This window comes from Lepidochelys kempii, chromosome 12 (assembly GCF_965140285.1).
Source record: "Lepidochelys kempii isolate rLepKem1 chromosome 12, rLepKem1.hap1, whole genome shotgun sequence".
Lineage (NCBI taxonomy): Eukaryota > Metazoa > Chordata > Testudines > Cheloniidae > Lepidochelys > Lepidochelys kempii.
In genome coordinates, this window is record NC_136391.1 from 43,772,298 (window position 1) to 43,788,661 (window position 16,364).

Sequence of the window (16,364 nt, forward strand, 5' to 3'; positions counted from 1 at the left end):
ACTGGTCTGTTTCAACGGAGGGGTTCTGAAACGGAGTTTTTGCTGTATATCAGCCAGAGGGGACTAACTTGACTGTACTTTGTGGAGTGTCTTATATTGGTTTTGTGTAACATCCCCACTCCCTGCATTTCAGATTGTGTAATTGCTAGAATTTAGACTGGGCTATTTTTGTTCTTATTTCTCCCATTTCAGGTGGAAGAAGTGAAGCGTCGGCAGCACTCACTTGCTTTCAGCTCTGCTGGTGCACAGGCTCAAACCTACCATGTTTGCTTTGAAACGCTGGCAGAGTACCAGAGATGGCACCGGCAGGCATCCACGGTGAGGCCCAATAATCTGTAGGTGTGGGTGCTCTGATACAGGGCAAGAGGAAAGAAAGCTTGGAGAATTTTGGAACAGGCTTACTCTTGAGACACAGCTTCTAACTCGAGTTCTTAGAGAGTACCAAGATCACCTGTGGGCTTCCTTTGAACTATGACATCTGTGGGGTGGAGGCTACTTAGCCACTGCATGTCTCTCTGATCTGCTGGATGCTTCATTTCAGCATTCCACCAGGCTGCAGCAGCTATGCAGCAGTTATGAGCTGTAGTTCTGCGCTATCCCACACTGATAGCACTATTGATATTAACCAAGCATCTGAAGTTTTTTGCAGTCTTCAAAACTAATCCCAGAGACAAACTTCTCTTTCTTCCCAGCTACAGCAGTCTATAAGTCCTTCCTACTGCCTTGGCTGCATCCACCTGAACAACATTTTTGTTTAACCAAAAGCCAAGAGTTTACCAGGATTCAACAAAGAGTAGATGTTATACAGGTAGTAAGGACGTCCACAGTCACATTAGATAGGATTAAAAAATAGGATGTAAATCATCAAGCTTCAGTGCATGAACCAGTCTTTAACTGCCAGGTGATGTTTCTCTTAGAGGGTTTCTTGCATCTTCATCTGAAACGTATTGTCCACTGTCAAAGATAGGATTCTGGACTAGATGGAGCACTGGTCTGATTCACTATGATGATTCCTGTGTACTACATAGCATGTTTATTGGTGATTGGTGGACTGTGCTAACTCAGGACTTAGATAGTAACAGCTTCTGATGTGAAATACAGGTTAAGAGATAATGTCTTATATTTGCTTTGGCTGTATAAAATATCCCATTTCTCCATGCTAGATTTTCTGTGTGTTTGGCTTGCATTTGTTGTTTTTTGCATTGATTGGTCTGAATGCTAACAAAGGCTTCTTGTGTAAAGTGTATGGCTTCCACCATATATGCCAATGTATACATGTTTTCACTACTAAAGACTTTGCTCTTATCTAGTATAATAATTTGTGAACATAATGCAGAAACTGCAGCTGATACAGAGTGCAGCTGTCTGCCTCTTCCATTGGCTTCCAGTTTGCTTCCACTGCCAGTTTAAGGCAGAGGTTGCAATTGTCAAAGCAGTTAACAGATCGTTCCCCAGTGTAGTAGGGGCTTGTCGGCACTGGACCTATCTGCTGCCTCAGTTTAGCTCCTTTCTCTCTCTCCCTCTAGTCAAACCACCTTAGTTGGTGCTTTTAAATTACTCTCGCCTTATGGGGTCTGGTTTACTCTCAAAATAACAGTTAGCCCACCCTGCTTTTCCAGGCTCACCAGTTCCTTTTAGACTTTTCCAGTGCTCAATAGTCCTTCCAGTTGTTTACCAGGGTTTTGCCCTCTTTCCAGAGCTTCCTGGTCCTTTATAATCCTGTCCCAGCTGAGATTTTCTTCCAGCAAATCTCTCAGCTGAGGTTTTTTTCATAGTTACAGAATCCAAGGCTAGAAGGGAGCACTGAGATCATCTAGTCTGGCCACCACCTTCCCAGCAGGCTTCTCCTCCCTGCAGGTTCTTTTCCCTCTGCCTGGGAACTGTGGAAAATTGTTTCTATCCTGATTTCATTGGAGTCTTCCTAACAGAACACAAGCTGCCCTTATATCTCTCAGCATGCCCTTTTACATAGCCACATGACCTTCCTATTCCCTCAGACCCCTCACTTGAAAAGCAATTCTGTGAAAGGGGGCCAGTCTTGGAATGAGTGCATGTGCATCCCAGGACCAGTGCCTTGTTATACCCAGCTGCATAAGAGACCAAATATCAATCTTTGAACTGCCAAGAAAGTTTTGCTCCTGTGGGACAGTGCAGATCACAAAGCCCAAAGCGAAGCACATGAGTGCTGGGGACAAAGTACTCTGAGTCAAAGGGATATGGCTGCAGAATGAACTTCCAAAGGAGACTGGTTGTTTGCAGGGTCTGAGCACCTCTAGGAAATATTGCAAAACCTTATTCATTTATAGTACCTTTCCAGCATAAAAAGAATGACATTCACAACACTCCAAAAACAAGCAAACAGAAGAACATAAGGACGGCCATATTGGGTCATCTAGCCCAGTATCTTGTCTTCCGACAGTGGCCAATGCCAGGTGCTTCAGAGGGAATGAACAGAACATGATAATCAAGTGATCCATCCCCTGTGGCCCATTCCCAGCTTCTGGCAAACAGAGGCTAAGGACATCATCCCTGCCCGTCTTGGCTAATAGTCCTTGATGGATCTATCCTCCATGAACTTGTCTAGTTCTTTTTGAACCCTCTTATAGTCTTGGCCTTCGCAACATCCTCTGGCAAAGAAACCCTACTGGGTACTCACTGGTTCCATTCTGTCTGATGTTGAAGGTGCTCAGATATTATGCTGACAGGCAGCGGCACTAAAGCCTAAGATAAGTTAGATATTTGTCTCACCCTGGATTTCCCCTGCAGTTTAAGTTGGCTGGTATTCTGAATAAAAAAATGTATACAAGTCAGAGCAGTCCCTTTCCTGTGCCCTTTTCCATGCTTGTGTATGTGCCTGCCAACAGGAATGTACAGTAGCAACATACAGGCCTGGGATCAAATCCTAAACACTGTATGTAAACCTGCCCCGGGTGGGCTGAATTTGCCTCTGATAGATATCTGAGGGGTTTCATTTTCTTGTGCTTTGTTAGCACTTGTCTAGCATGTCCTGCCAATAAACTTTCATTGAATTGAACTGGAAAGAAAATTGTAAATGTAGCTGTAACTCTGTTGCCCTTTTCTTTTTTTCAGGTGGTGTCTCAGCGACTCAGCACAGTTGATCTGTCTTGTTATAGCCTTGAGGAGGTACCTGAGCATCTCTTCTACAGTCAAGACATCACCTACCTCAACCTGCGACACAACTTTATGCGACTGGATGGATCAGGGGGTCTTGACTCTCTTTGCAGGTCTGCAGAGAACTATTTTCTGTTACATTTTGGGGTACGGGAATATACAGTCAGGCGAGGAGGCAGGAATATACTGAGGGTCCATGGTCCTTGTGGAAAGTTGGCATACTGGTAAGAGATTGGTCTTTGGGGGGTATCTGGCTACCTCAAGGTGATGAAGACTAGGAAATATAATTTTTGTCTTCATTCACTGTTCAACTTCCAGCAATTTACAGTATGTACAAGCTGTCCTTCCACATGTTCCTTTCATTTTAAGGATGATTGTGCTGAACCTTGTGTGGTGATATGCTATTACATAGAGAAGATATGGTGGTGATTATAATGCCATTTACTAAACAGTCTGGCAGCATTGTTAGATATAAGAACAAATGCTGAGGGAGAATATGAGTAAAAGCTTGTACTAAGGAATGCAAGTATAAAAGAAGCCTGTTTTAATTAGTCTTTAATGCTGTCGCAAATTCAGAATTGGCAGTGTCTGCAAGACTCCAGCTTTACACTGGGAACTTGTAATTATCCATTTACTGGGTAGTGGGAGATGCATGATGGATCGTACGCTAGGTGCAACTAGCTCCAATAAGTAGGCGAGTGTAGGGACCCAATTAGACCTAAAAATAAGAGAAATTAAAAAACAAATCCCAAAATAAATCAGACTCCGTTGTAAAGGATGGAGCGGGGCAGTCTTTCTTCCTGCAGGTCTCTGCATTCTTTTACTTGCTAACAGGGGGTTCTGGCAGTCACTTTGTGAAATATTGAAAGCCAACTGGTGTCCAACAGCAATATAATCAAATAGCTGTGTTCTTCTTCGAGTGCTTGCTCATATCGAATCCCATTAGGTGTGAGCGCACCGCATGCACGATTGTCGGAGAAATTTTTACCGTAGCAACACCCAGTGGGTCGGCTGTGGAGCCTCCTGGAGTGGTGCCTCTTTGGCGCTGGATATATACCCAAGCTGACCCAGCGCTCCCTCAGTTCCTTCTTACCGCCCGTTACGGTCGTTGGAACTGTGGAGCGCGACTTTGTTGTTCTCCACTTTCCCTAACATTCTCTTTTTCCCGTTATACATTATAGTTATTCCTTCCCTGGATCCTGGAGACTGGTTTGCCGCCCTCGACATGAAGGACGTGTACTTCCACATAAAGAAAAGGAGTACTTGTGGCACCTTAGAGACTATCAAATTTATATGAGCATGCTCAAATAAATTGGTTAGTCTCTAAGGTGCCACAAGTACTCCTTTTCTTTTTGCGAATACAGACTAACATGGCTGCTACTCTGAATACTTCCACATAGTGATTCATCCGGTGCACAGACGTTTCCTACACTTTGTGATCAACCGCAAACACTGTCAGTTCACAGTCCTTCCTTTTGGCCTTTCCACGGCCCCCAGAATATTCACCAAATGTATGGCTGTCTTGGCAGCCTCCCTTCATCGGCAGCAGATCCAAGTATTTCCGTATTTCAACGATTGGCTTATCCGGGGTTGCACCAGGAGACAAGTGCAGGCCCACATTCAAGTTACCATAGCCATGTTTCGTCAGCTGGGCCTCCTGCTCAACGTCCGAAAGTCGACCCTGGAGCCAAGCCAAAGAATAGAGTTCATCAGGGCAATCTTAGATTCCAGACTGGCCCAAGCTCTCCTACCGGATGTCCGCTTCTAGTCATTGGCGAACCTCATCCACAGCCTTCAAAGTTTCCCAACCTCAACAGTGAAAACGTGCCTGAGCCTTCTGGGGCACATAGCCTCTTGCACATACGTGACTGGGCATGCCAGACTGCGGCTCCGCCCACTTCAGGCCTGCTGTCAACAGTATATCGTCCAGCTCGGGACAGCTTGAGTATGGTGGTCACTGTCCCAGAAATGGTCCTAACCTCTCTCCGCTGGTGGTTGGATCCTAGGACAGTTTGCGAAGGGGTCCCATTTCATGCCCTCGACCATCCTTGTTCCTGGTCACAGATGCTTCATCCCTAGGATGGGGCGCCCACCTCAAGGACCTCCAAACACAGGGTGCAGTTGAGCTATCTCTACACATCAATGTGTACGAGAACTGATGGCGGTGCGCCTGGCGTCTACATGGATGTTGTGTGGCGGTCCTCACAGACAACACCACGGCCATGTTCTACATCAACAAGCAAGGGGGAGCCCGGTTGTCCCCCCTCTGTTGGGAAGCCATTCACCTGTGGCAGTTCTATATATTCCTCTATCCCTGTGGTGGCGTCCTTTCTCCCAGGGATCCAGAACACACTGGCAGATGGCCTCAGCAGGTCCTTCCAGTCTCACGAGTGGTCAATTCGTCTGGATGTCATCCACTCCATCTTCCTGAGGTGGGGGTTTCCCCAGGTCGACCTGTTCGCCTCATTCAGCAATCAGAAGTGCCAGATGTTTTGTTCTCTCCAGGGAAGTTCCCCAGGTTTGCTGTCAGACGCCTTCCTGATCCTGTGGAAGGACCAGCTGTTCTACGCCTTCCCTCTGTTCCCGCTAGTCCACAAGGTCCTGCTCAAGTTACGTAGGGACAGCGTGTGTCTGATTCTAGTCTCCCCAGCGTGGCCCAGGCAACACTGGTACACCACGCTGCTGAAGTTATCGGTAGACGCTCCGATCCCACTCCCGCTTTGGCCGGACCTGATCTCACAAGAACACGCCGCCTCTGTCACCCCAACCTCTGCTAGGCAGAGACGGGCGCCACCTAACAAAGAGAGGGAAGAGCATCTTCGCAAGCAGGCTGGCTAACCTAGTGAGGAGGGCTTTAAACTAGGTTCACCGGGGGAAGAAGACCAAAGCTCTGAGGTAAGTGGGGAAGTGGGATACTGGGAGGAAGCACGAGCAGGAGCGCGCGAGAGGGCAGGGGTCCTGCCTCATACTGAGAAAGAGGGACGATCAGCGAGTTATCTCAAGTGCCTATACACGAATGCAAGAAGCCTGGGAAACAAGCAGGGAGAACTGGAAGTCCTGGCACAGTCAAGGAATTATGATGTGATTGGAATAACAGAGACTTGGTGGGATAACTCAGATGACTGGAGTACTGTCATGGATGGATATAAACTGTTCAGGAAGGACAGGCAGGGCAGAAAAGGTGGGGGAGTTGCACTGTATGTAAGGGAACAGTATGACTGCTCAGAGCTCAAGTATGAAACTGCAGAAAAATCTGAGTGTCTCTGGATTAAGTTTAGAAGTGTGAGCAACAAGGGTGATGTCGTGGTGGAAGTCTGCTATATAGACCACCGGACCAGGGGGATGAGGTGGACGAGGCTTTCTTCTGGCAACTCACGGAAGTTACTAGATCGTAGGCCCTGGTTCTCATGGGTGACTTTAATTTTCCTGATATCTGCTGGGAGAGCAATACAGCGGTGCACAGACAGTCCAGGAAGTTTTTGGAAAGTGTAGGGGATAATTTCCTGGTGCAAGTGCTGGAGGAACCAACTAGGGGCAGAGCTCTTCTTGACCTGCTGCTCACAAACTGGGAAGAATTAGTAGGGGAAGCAAAAGTGGATGGGAACCTGGGAGGCAGTGACCATGAGATGGTTGAGTTCAGGATCCTGATACAGGGAAGAAAGGAGAGCAGCAGAATACGGACCCTGGACTTCAGAAAAGCAGACTTTGACTCCTTCAGGGAACTGATGGGCAGGATCCCCTGGGAGAATAACATGATGGGGAAAGGAGTCCAGGAGAGCTTGCTGTATTTTAAAGAATCCTTATTGAGGTTACAGGGGCAAACCATCCTGATGTGTTGAAAGAATAGTAAATATGGCAGGTGACCAGCTTGGCTTAACAGTGAAATCCTTGCTGATCTTGAACACAAAAAAGAAGCTTACAAGAAGTGGAAGATTGGACAAATAACCAGGGATGACAATAAAAATATTGCTCGGGCATGCAGAAGTGAAATCAGGAAGGCCAAATCACACCTGGAGTTGCAGCTAGCAAGAGATGTTAAGAGTAACAAGAAGGGTTTCTTCAGGTATGTTAGCAACAAGAAGAAAGTCAAGGAAAGTGTGGGCCCCTTACTGAATGAGGGAGGCAACCTAGTGACAGAGGATGTGGAAAAAGCTAATGTACTCCGTGCTTTTTTTGCCTCTGTCTTCACGAACAAGGTCAGCTCCCAGACTGTTGCACTGGACAGCACAGCATGGGGAGGAGGTGACCAGCCCTCTGTGGAGAAAGAAGTGGTTCGGGACTATTTAGAAAAGCTGGACGAGCTCAAGTCCATGGGGCTGGATGCACTGCATCCAAGAGTGCTAAAGGAGTTGGCGGATGTGATTGCAGAGCCATTGGCCATTATCTTTGAAAACTCATGGCGATCGGGGGAGGTCCCGGACGACTGAAAAAAGGCTAATGTAGTGCCCATCTTTAAAAAAGGGAAGGAGGAGGATCCTGGGAACTACAGGCCAATCAGCCTCACCTCAGTCCCTGGAAAAATCATGGAGCAGGTCCTCAAGGAATCAATTCTGAAGCACTTAGAGGAGAGGAAAGTGATCAGGAACAGTCAGCATGGATTCACCAAGGGTAAGTCATGCCTGACTAATCTAATTGCCTTCTATGACGAGATAACTGGCTCTGTGGATGAGGGGAAAGCGGGGGACGTGTTGTTCTTTGACTTTAGCCAAGCTTTTGACACAGTCTCCCACAGTATTCTTGCCAGCAAGTTAAAGAAGTATGGGCTGGATGAATGGACTATAAAGTGGATAGAAAGTTGGCTGGATTGTCCTGCTCAACGGGTAGTGATCAATGGCTCCATGTCTAGTTGGCAGCCGGTATCAAGTGGAGTGCCCCAAGGGTCGGTCCTGGGGCTGGTTTTGTTCAATATCTTCATAAATGATCTGGAGGATGGTGTGGATTGCACCCTCAGCAAGTTTGCAGATTACACTAAACTGGGAGGAGAGGTAGATACGCTGGAGGGTAGGGATAGGATTCAGAGGGACCTAGACAAATTAGAGGATTGGGCCAAACGAAATCTGATGAGGTTCAACAAGGACAAGTGCAGAGTCCTGCACTTAGGATGGAAGAATCCCATGCACCGCTACAGACTAGGAACCGAATGGCTCGGCAGCGGTTCTGCAGAAAAGGACCTAGGGGTTACAGTGGACGAGAAGCTGGATATGAGTCAACAGTGTGCCCTTGTTGCCAAGAAGGCCAATGACATTTTGGGATGTATAAGTAGGGGCATTGCCAGCAGATCTAGGGATGTGTTCCCCTCTATTCGACATTGGTGAGGCCTCATCTGGAGTACTGTGTCCAGTTTTGGGCCCCACATTACAAGAAGGATGTGGAAAAATTGGAAAGAGTCCAGTGGAGGGCAACAAAAATGATTAAGGTACTGAACACATGACTTATGAGGAGAGGCTGAGGGAACTGGGATTGTTTAGTTTGCGGAAGAGAAGAATGAGGGGGGATTTGATAGCTGCTTTCAACTACCTGAAAGGGGGTTCCAAAGAGGGTGGCTCTAGACTGTTCTCAGTGGTAGCTGATGACAGAACAAGGAGTAATGGTCTCAAGTTGCAGTGGGGGAGATTTAGGTTGGATATTAGGAAAAACTTTTTCACTAGGAGGGTGGTGAAACACTGGAATGCGTTACCTAGGGAGGTGGTGGAATCTTCTTCCTTAGATATTTTTAAGGTCAGGCTTGACAAAGCCCTGGCTGGGATGATTTAGTTGGGGATTGGTCCTGCTTTGAGCAGGGGGTTGGACTAGATGACCTCCTGAGGTTCCTTCCAACCCTGATATTCTATGATTCTATGATTTTCTATGACCTGCAATCCCTCCATCTCATGGCGTGGATGCTGCATAGCTAACTCAGTCAGAGCTACTCTGCTCACGCTCGGTGCAGCAGGTACTACTAGGTAGCAGAAAACCCTCCACTCGAGCCAGGTACCTGGCCAAATGGAAGCGTTTCTCCCGCTGGTGTGCTCAGCGCAACACGCCCCCTTTGCAGGTGTCGGTGCCTCTCATCCTAGAGTATCTCCTTTCCCTAAAAGAGCAGGGTCTGGAGATATCATCTGTTAGGGTGCACCTGGCAGCCATCTTGGCTTTCCACCCAGGAGAACATGGTCGCTCTGTCTTCTCCAACCTGGCAGTCGGTTGGTTTCTTAAGGGATTGGACCGTCTCTACCCGCAGCTTCGACAACCGGTCCCGGCGTGGGACCTTAACCTGGTCCTTTCCAGACTCACGGGGCCCCCGTTCGAGCCGATGGCCACCTGCTCGCTTCTCTACCTATCTTGGAAGACAGCCTTCTTTGTAGACATCACTTCAGCACGGCACGTATCTGAGATCAGAGCCCTCATGTCAGAACTGCCGTACACGGTTTTTCATAAAGACAAGGTACAGCTTTGCCCTCACCCTGCCTTTCTTCCCAAGGTGGTGTCAACTTTTCACATCAACTAGGACATTTTCCTCCTGGTCTTCTATCCGAAGCCACACGCTACTCGATGGGAGCAACGGCTGCACTTCCTTTATGTTCGTAGGACCCTCGCCTTCTATGTTGAACGTACGAAGCCGTTCAGAAAGACGACCCAGCTATTTGTTGCTGTGGCCGACCGGATGAAAGGCCTCCTCCTGGTCTCCTCAGAGCGTATCTCCTCTTGGATCACGTCCTGTATCCGTGCTTGTTACGACCTGGCCGACGTCCCGGCCACACACCTCACCGCCCATTCCACAAGGGCCCAAGCTTCATTGGCTGCTTTCCTGGCACAGGTTCCAGTACAGGAAATTTGTAAAGCTGCCACTTGGTCTTCAGTTCATATGTTTGCCTCTCACTGTGCAATAGTCCAGCAGTCCAGAGACGATGCTGCATTTGGTTCAGCGGTTCTGCACACAGTGGTATCTCACTCCGACCCCACCGCCTAGGTAAGGCTTGGGAGTCACCTCATTGGAATCGATATGAGCAAGTACTCGAAGAAAAGACGGTTACTCACCTTTGTAACTGTTGTTCTTTGAGATGTGTTGCTCATATCTATTCCAAACCCGCCCTTCTTCCCCTCTGTCAGAGTAGCCGGCAAGAAGGAACTGAGGGGGCGCTGGGTCAGCTGGGGTATATATCCAGCGCGATAGAGGCGCCACTCCAGGGGGCTCCACAGCCAACTCACTGGGTGTTGCTAGGGTAAAAATTTCTCCGACGATGGTGCACGTGGCATACGCACACTTAATTGGAATGGATATGAGCAACACATCTCGAAGAACAACAGTTACAAAGATGAGTAATCATCTTTTCCTGTGGCAGGATTATCATGAAAATCTGCAAAAATGCTCCTCTGATTTCTCCGTGTATTTTTAGGTGCCCATCTCCATGGTATTTTCTCTCCCTCCTCCTGCAGAGCAATGAAATATTCAGGTGATCATACGTATAGGTGAAAGAATATACCTTTACTATGCTATTTTGGTGCAATTTCATGAAGGGCTAGAGTCTAGTTTATTATCCAGGTTCTTCTATTTCTAAGCTTGTCTTGGTTTCCTACCTGCTTAGTTGCTGTGATAATACAGTAACTCCTCACTTAAAGTCATCCCGGTTAACGTTGTTTTGTTACGTTGCTGATCAGTTAGGGAACATGCTCTTTTAAAGTTGTGCAATGCTCCCTTATGTCGTTTGGCAGCCGCCTGCTTTGTCCACTGCTTGCAGGAAAAGCATCCCATTGCAGCGAGCTGGTGGGGGCTTGGAACCAGGGTGGACCAGCAGCCCGCCTATCAGCTCCCTTCTCCCCTAAGTTCTCTGTGCAGCAGCCGCCCAGCAGGCTATCAGTTGCCGCTGTTCAGCTGTCCCTCCCCCCACTGCCATGTGCTGCTCCTGCACTCTGCCTTGGAGCTGCTCTCCAGAGCCTCCTACTGGGTGGGGGGAGAGGGGAAGGAGAGGGGGCTAATGTCAGGGTGTCCCCCTCCCCCCTGCTCCTGCACCCCACTTAGCCCATCTCCATAGAGCAGGGGACACACACGACAGGGCTCAGGAGGGAGGGAGCTTCCTGCAGCAGCTGCTGCTTCTCAGCTTGCTGGTTAACTTAACAAAGTAGTGTACTTAAGAGGGGTGTCAGCATACTTAAAGGGGAAATGTTTCAAAGTAGCAGCTGTGTTAGTCTGTATCCGCAAAAAGAACAAGAGTACTTGTGGCACCTTAGAGACTAACAAATTTATTTGAGCATAAGCTTTCGTGAGCTACAGCTCACTTCATTGGATGCATGCAGTGGAAAAAAACGACATAAGGGAGCATTGCACAACTTTTTTTCCATTGCATGCATCCGATGAAGTGAGCTGTAGCTCACGAAAGCTTATGCTCAAATAAATTGGTTAGTCTCTAAGGTGCCACAAGTACTCCTTTTCTTTTTAAAGGGGAAATGTGCATCTCTCTCTCTCTCACACACAGGGTGTGTGTCTCTGTCTGCCATGCTGTCTCCCCTCCTTCCATTCGTGCTGCCTTGTAGAGTGTGAGGCTACATTAAGAACAATGAGTTAACCCATGAGGGCTCAGCCAATTGCTAGTTCATCGTTTAGCGGTAAGGCATTCCCTGGGAAATATCCCACCCTCTGACTCCACCACCTCAACCAAGCTTCACAATCATCAACGCTGTGTACAGTATTAAATTGTTTGTTTAAAACTTATACTGTGTGTGTGTGTGTATATATATATATAGTTAATCTTTTGTCTGGCAAAAAAAAAATTTTCCTTGGAACCTAACCCCCCCATTTACATTAATTCTTATGGGGAAATTGGATTCGCTTAAAGTCGCATTTTTCAGGAACATATCTACAATGTTAAGCAAGGAGCTACTGCAGTAGGTTCTCTTGCTGGAAAAACTGTAATGGTCCTTCCAGACCTTTCAGGGTCTGTTTTAGTGTTTGAAAAGTGAGAAAAGAACTAGAAACCATGACATTAGAATAATGAAGCTTCTTGAGCAGCTTTCAAGATGCTGTTTTCCTGGTCCCTGGGTGGGAGCAGCACCTTATGGAAGAGGAGTCCTTAGTCTATACCTTTGAGACAGAATGTTGGGCATGGGAGTCTCTTGTTAGAGGAGGAATGTTTTAACTCTCTGAGGCAGTGTATGTCAAATTCCCAAAGAGTTTTAAAAACAAGATTTAGTAAGAATGCAGCAAAAAGATCCAAATAAAACAAAAGAAACAGTTTCTATGGTGCATCTGTTCTTGTGCTGGGTAGGTACCTCTTCTGCTTAGTTACAGTAGGGTATTAGCTTTCCATTTCTAGAGTGCTGCTGAAGTGAAGAAACAGATTGACAGAGGCAGAAGAGTACCCAGAAGTCACCAACTACAGGACAGGCCCAACAAAGAAAATAACAGAACGCCACTAGCCATCACCTTCAGCCCCCAACTAAAATCTCTCCAACGCATCATCAAGGATCTACAACCTATCCTGAAGGACAACCCATCACTCTCACAGATCTTGGGAGACAGGCCAGTCCTTGCTTACAGACAGCCCCCTAACCTGAAGCAAATACTCACCAGCAACCACACAACAGAACCACTAACCTTGCAACAAAGCCCGTTGCCAACTGCATCACTGCGCCGCTCTGAGTCCCTTCGCCATTCTGAGACCCGGCACCGCACGTATGCTATATGCCAGTCTGACTCATGGCACTGGTTCGACCCACGGCACTGGTCTCGCAGCCCCAATCCTCGGAGCCGTTCCTCCTCGAGGTGGTCGTTGGCTGATAGGTCATGGTCCCACTCACAGTCTAGGTCATGGTCTGAGACCTCGCGGCATCGCTTAGATCGTCATCATTCCATGCACCACTCTCCGTTGTGGCACTGCACCTCTCCAAGTTGCCGATCGCGGCACTGCTGTCTGGCACAGCGCAGATCTCCGGCGCGGCACCATTCTTTATCGCGGCACCGGTCTCTGGCACGGCACCGCTGTCCGACACAGCACTGGTCGCAGTCGCTCTCTCAACGTCGCTCCCCATCGAGGCTAGGTTCAACTTCTCGGCACACGTAGACCCCATGGTACCGCTCTCCACAACGGCACCCGTTGCCGCCCGGATCTCGCCATTCCTCACAGTACCCATCCTGCCCATCAGGGGACGCGAAACCTTCCTTGGTGCACTCAAACACCTCCCTTCCTTGGCCGACCCACTCCCAGTCTCCCTCCCTTAGGTCGGGTAGGGCATCAGGAGCTTCAGACGTACCCCAATCAGGCCCAGGCAGCTGCAGACAGGACACCTCAGTACCCCACTGGCAACCCCAGTGGCAGTTCTGGACCCCCTGGAGGTACCACCAGGTGCAGGGTGCCCTCCCACTGCCGCTGTCCTTCTGCTGCCACATTCAGGGTCCTGCCTTCCTGAGGCAACCCTCAGTGGTGCCCCCTCCAGACCCTGCACAAACTCTGGAACCAGCCCCACCCCCGGTGGAGGCTACTCCCGCTGCTCAGGAGGAACCGGACACAACAGACCAAGGGGCTGTTTCGGACTCAGCCATGCCAGTCGCATCCTCCTTGTCTTCTCCTGACAAGGCTGTGGTGGGTACATCCACATCCAACCCACCTCCCATGGACATAGAATCATAGAATATCAGGGTTGGAAGGGACCTCAGGAGGTCATCTAGTCCAACCCCCCGCTCAAAGCAGGACCAATCCCCAATTTTTGCCCCGATCCCTAAATGGCCCCCTCAAGGATTGAACTCACAACCCTGGGTTTAGCAGGCCAGTGCTCAAACCACTGAGCTATCCCTCCCCCCCCCAAACTTCAGGGCACTGCAAGAACTCCTCCGGCAGGTGGCCCTGAACATGAACCTCCAAGTGGAGGAGGTTGTAGAAGAAGGTGGACATCCTGACACCAGAAGGGCCTTCTAGAGTAGCCTTACCAGTTGTTAAAACTATTCAGTCTAATGCCAAAACAGTCTGGCAAACTCCAGCCTCCATTCCCCTCATGGCCAAGGGAGCTGAAAGGAAGTACTTTGTCCCCACTAAGGGGTATGAATACCTTTTCACACACACACACCCCGCCCCCGCCCCCATGCTCCCTGGTGGTAGATGCGGTAAATGAGAGAGAAAGGCAGGGTCAGCAGGGGCCTGCCCCTAAATCAAGGGATGCGAAACGCCTGGATCTCTTTGGGAGAAAGGTTTATTCCACGGGTGGCCTTTCCCTTTAGATCGCTAGTCAACTCGCGTTCCTTAGCAGATACAATTACAATTCTTGGTCTGCTATTCAGAAGTTCCAGGAGCTTCTCCCATCCGATTCATGCACAGAGCTGGGGGCCATTGCCAAGGAGGGCAGACTAGTGGCCCAGACTTCTCTTCAAGACTCCCTGGATGACGCAGACACTGGCGTCTGGCATTGCCATGCGATATAACGCCTGGCTCCAATCCTTGGGCCTCCCACCAGAAGTCCAGCAGATGATCCAGGACCTCCCGTTTGACAGTCAAGGCCTATTCGCCGAACAGACCAATTCGAGACTGCATAGCCTGAAAGATTCACGTAATACCATTAAGTCTTTAGGCATGCATACCCTGGCAACTCAGAGAAAGCCGTTCAAGCCACAGCCCACCCAGCAGCAATCCTTCCCCTCTAAACCCAGGCAGGACTTCTTCCACAGGAGGCGCAGATACTCTTGGCGCAGGCCATCGCGCCCCCGTCCTGGGCAGGGCCATGGAGAATCCAAGCCCCCTCCGGGCCCTAAGCACACCTTTTGAAGATATGCATGAGGATGGATTACCAGTCCACAACCCAGCCAGCTATCCTCCCTTTCTGAACCGTCTATCCGACTTCTACTGTGCATGGTCCCTTATTACATCGGACGGATGGCTCCTCTGCGCGGTACAGGCGGAATATTCTATCAACTTCTGTTCCTTCCCACCCTCCCACCCCCCTTGCCTGTCCCTCTTCGGGGACCCCTCTCACGAGCAACTCCTTATTTAGGAGGTCCAGTCCCTCCTCGTTCTAGGAGCCGTGGAGGAGGTGACTCAGGAGCTCAGAGGCAAGGGTTTCTACTCACATTACTTCCTCGTCCCTAAGGCAAAAGGAGGCCTATGGCCCATTCTGGACCCAGGGAGCTCAACAAGTACATCGTCAACTTAAAGTTCCTCATGGTCTCCTTGGGCAAGATCATTCCCTCACTGGATCCTGGAGACTGGTACACTGTCCTCGATATGAAGGATGCCTATTTTCACATCTCAATCACTCCATCTCACAGATGTTTTCTCTGGTTCATGGTGAACAAGATGCATTATCAGTTCACAGCCCTCCCATTCGGCCTGTGCACGGCTCCTTGTGTCTTCACCAAATGTGTGGTGGTCATCGCAGCCTTCCTTCGCCACCATCGCGTGCATGTCTACCCGTATCTAGACGACTGGTTCATATGAGGCTGGTCCAGCCAGCACGTAGAATCACAGGTGCAATTGATCATAGACACGCTTGGGCATCATTCTAAACGTCAACAAGTCGGTTCTCGCTCTGACCCAAACAATAGAATTTATCGGAGCGGTTCTGTTCCGCAGCTGGGGGCTTCCCCGAATCGATCTGTTCACCACGCGGGCCAACAGGAAGTGCCCAACCTTCTGCTCCTTCTGGGGTCACAGCCCCGGGCTCGATCGCAGATGCCTTCCGGATTCCCTGGTCCGGTCAGTTACTGTACGCCTTCCTGCCTTTTCCTCTGATTCACAAGGTGCTTCTCAAGATCCTTAGGGACAAGGCGGACGTCATACTGGTGGCCCCGGCTTGGCCTCGCCTGTGCTAGTAACCCACTCTCTTGAATCTGTCGATCTGGGCCCCGTTGCATCTACCTCTCACTCCCACCTCATCTCACAGAATCACAGTCGTCCTTCAGTCTCTCCATCTCATGGTCTGGAGGATCTGTGGTTGAACCAGGCTGAGCTCGCCTATTCGGACTTGGTGAGACAGGTGCTCCTGGAAAGCCGCAAACCTTCTACCAGGATTGCGTACGAAGCAAAGTGGAAACGGTTTTCCATTTGGTGTGCTTAATGGCAGGTGCTCCTGCTTCAGGCGTCAATCCTGTGCATCTTGGACTATCTAGTGCACTTGAAAGACCAACACCTGGCATTCATCTCTCCTAAGGTCCACCTTGCGGCTATCCCGGCATTCCACCCGGGCATTTCTGGGCATTCCGTGTTTGCACACCCCATCGTGGGATGTTTCCTAAAAGGTCTGGAAAATGTCTATCCCCCGAAGAAGCCCACTGT

The 16,364-nt window shown here is 49.3% G+C and overlaps 1 protein-coding gene across 6 annotated transcripts in view; it reads left to right on the plus strand.

The window, feature by feature from the left end:
* The window catches only part of PHLPP2 (PH domain and leucine rich repeat protein phosphatase 2), a 143,512-nt gene that overhangs the window by 48,483 nt on the left and 78,665 nt on the right, over positions 1 to 16,364 (plus strand). For all 6 annotated transcript variants that reach the window (XR_012154557.2, XM_073308382.2, XM_078848154.1 and 3 more), the window contains 2 exons: positions 193 to 318; positions 3,091 to 3,245. Coding sequence is in view for 5 of the 6 variants with exons in the window: in XM_073308382.2 (XP_073164483.1) it covers positions 193 to 318; positions 3,091 to 3,245 (281 nt within the window). In the remaining variant the exon portion in view is untranslated. The remainder of the gene's footprint in view (positions 1 to 192; positions 319 to 3,090; positions 3,246 to 16,364) is intronic.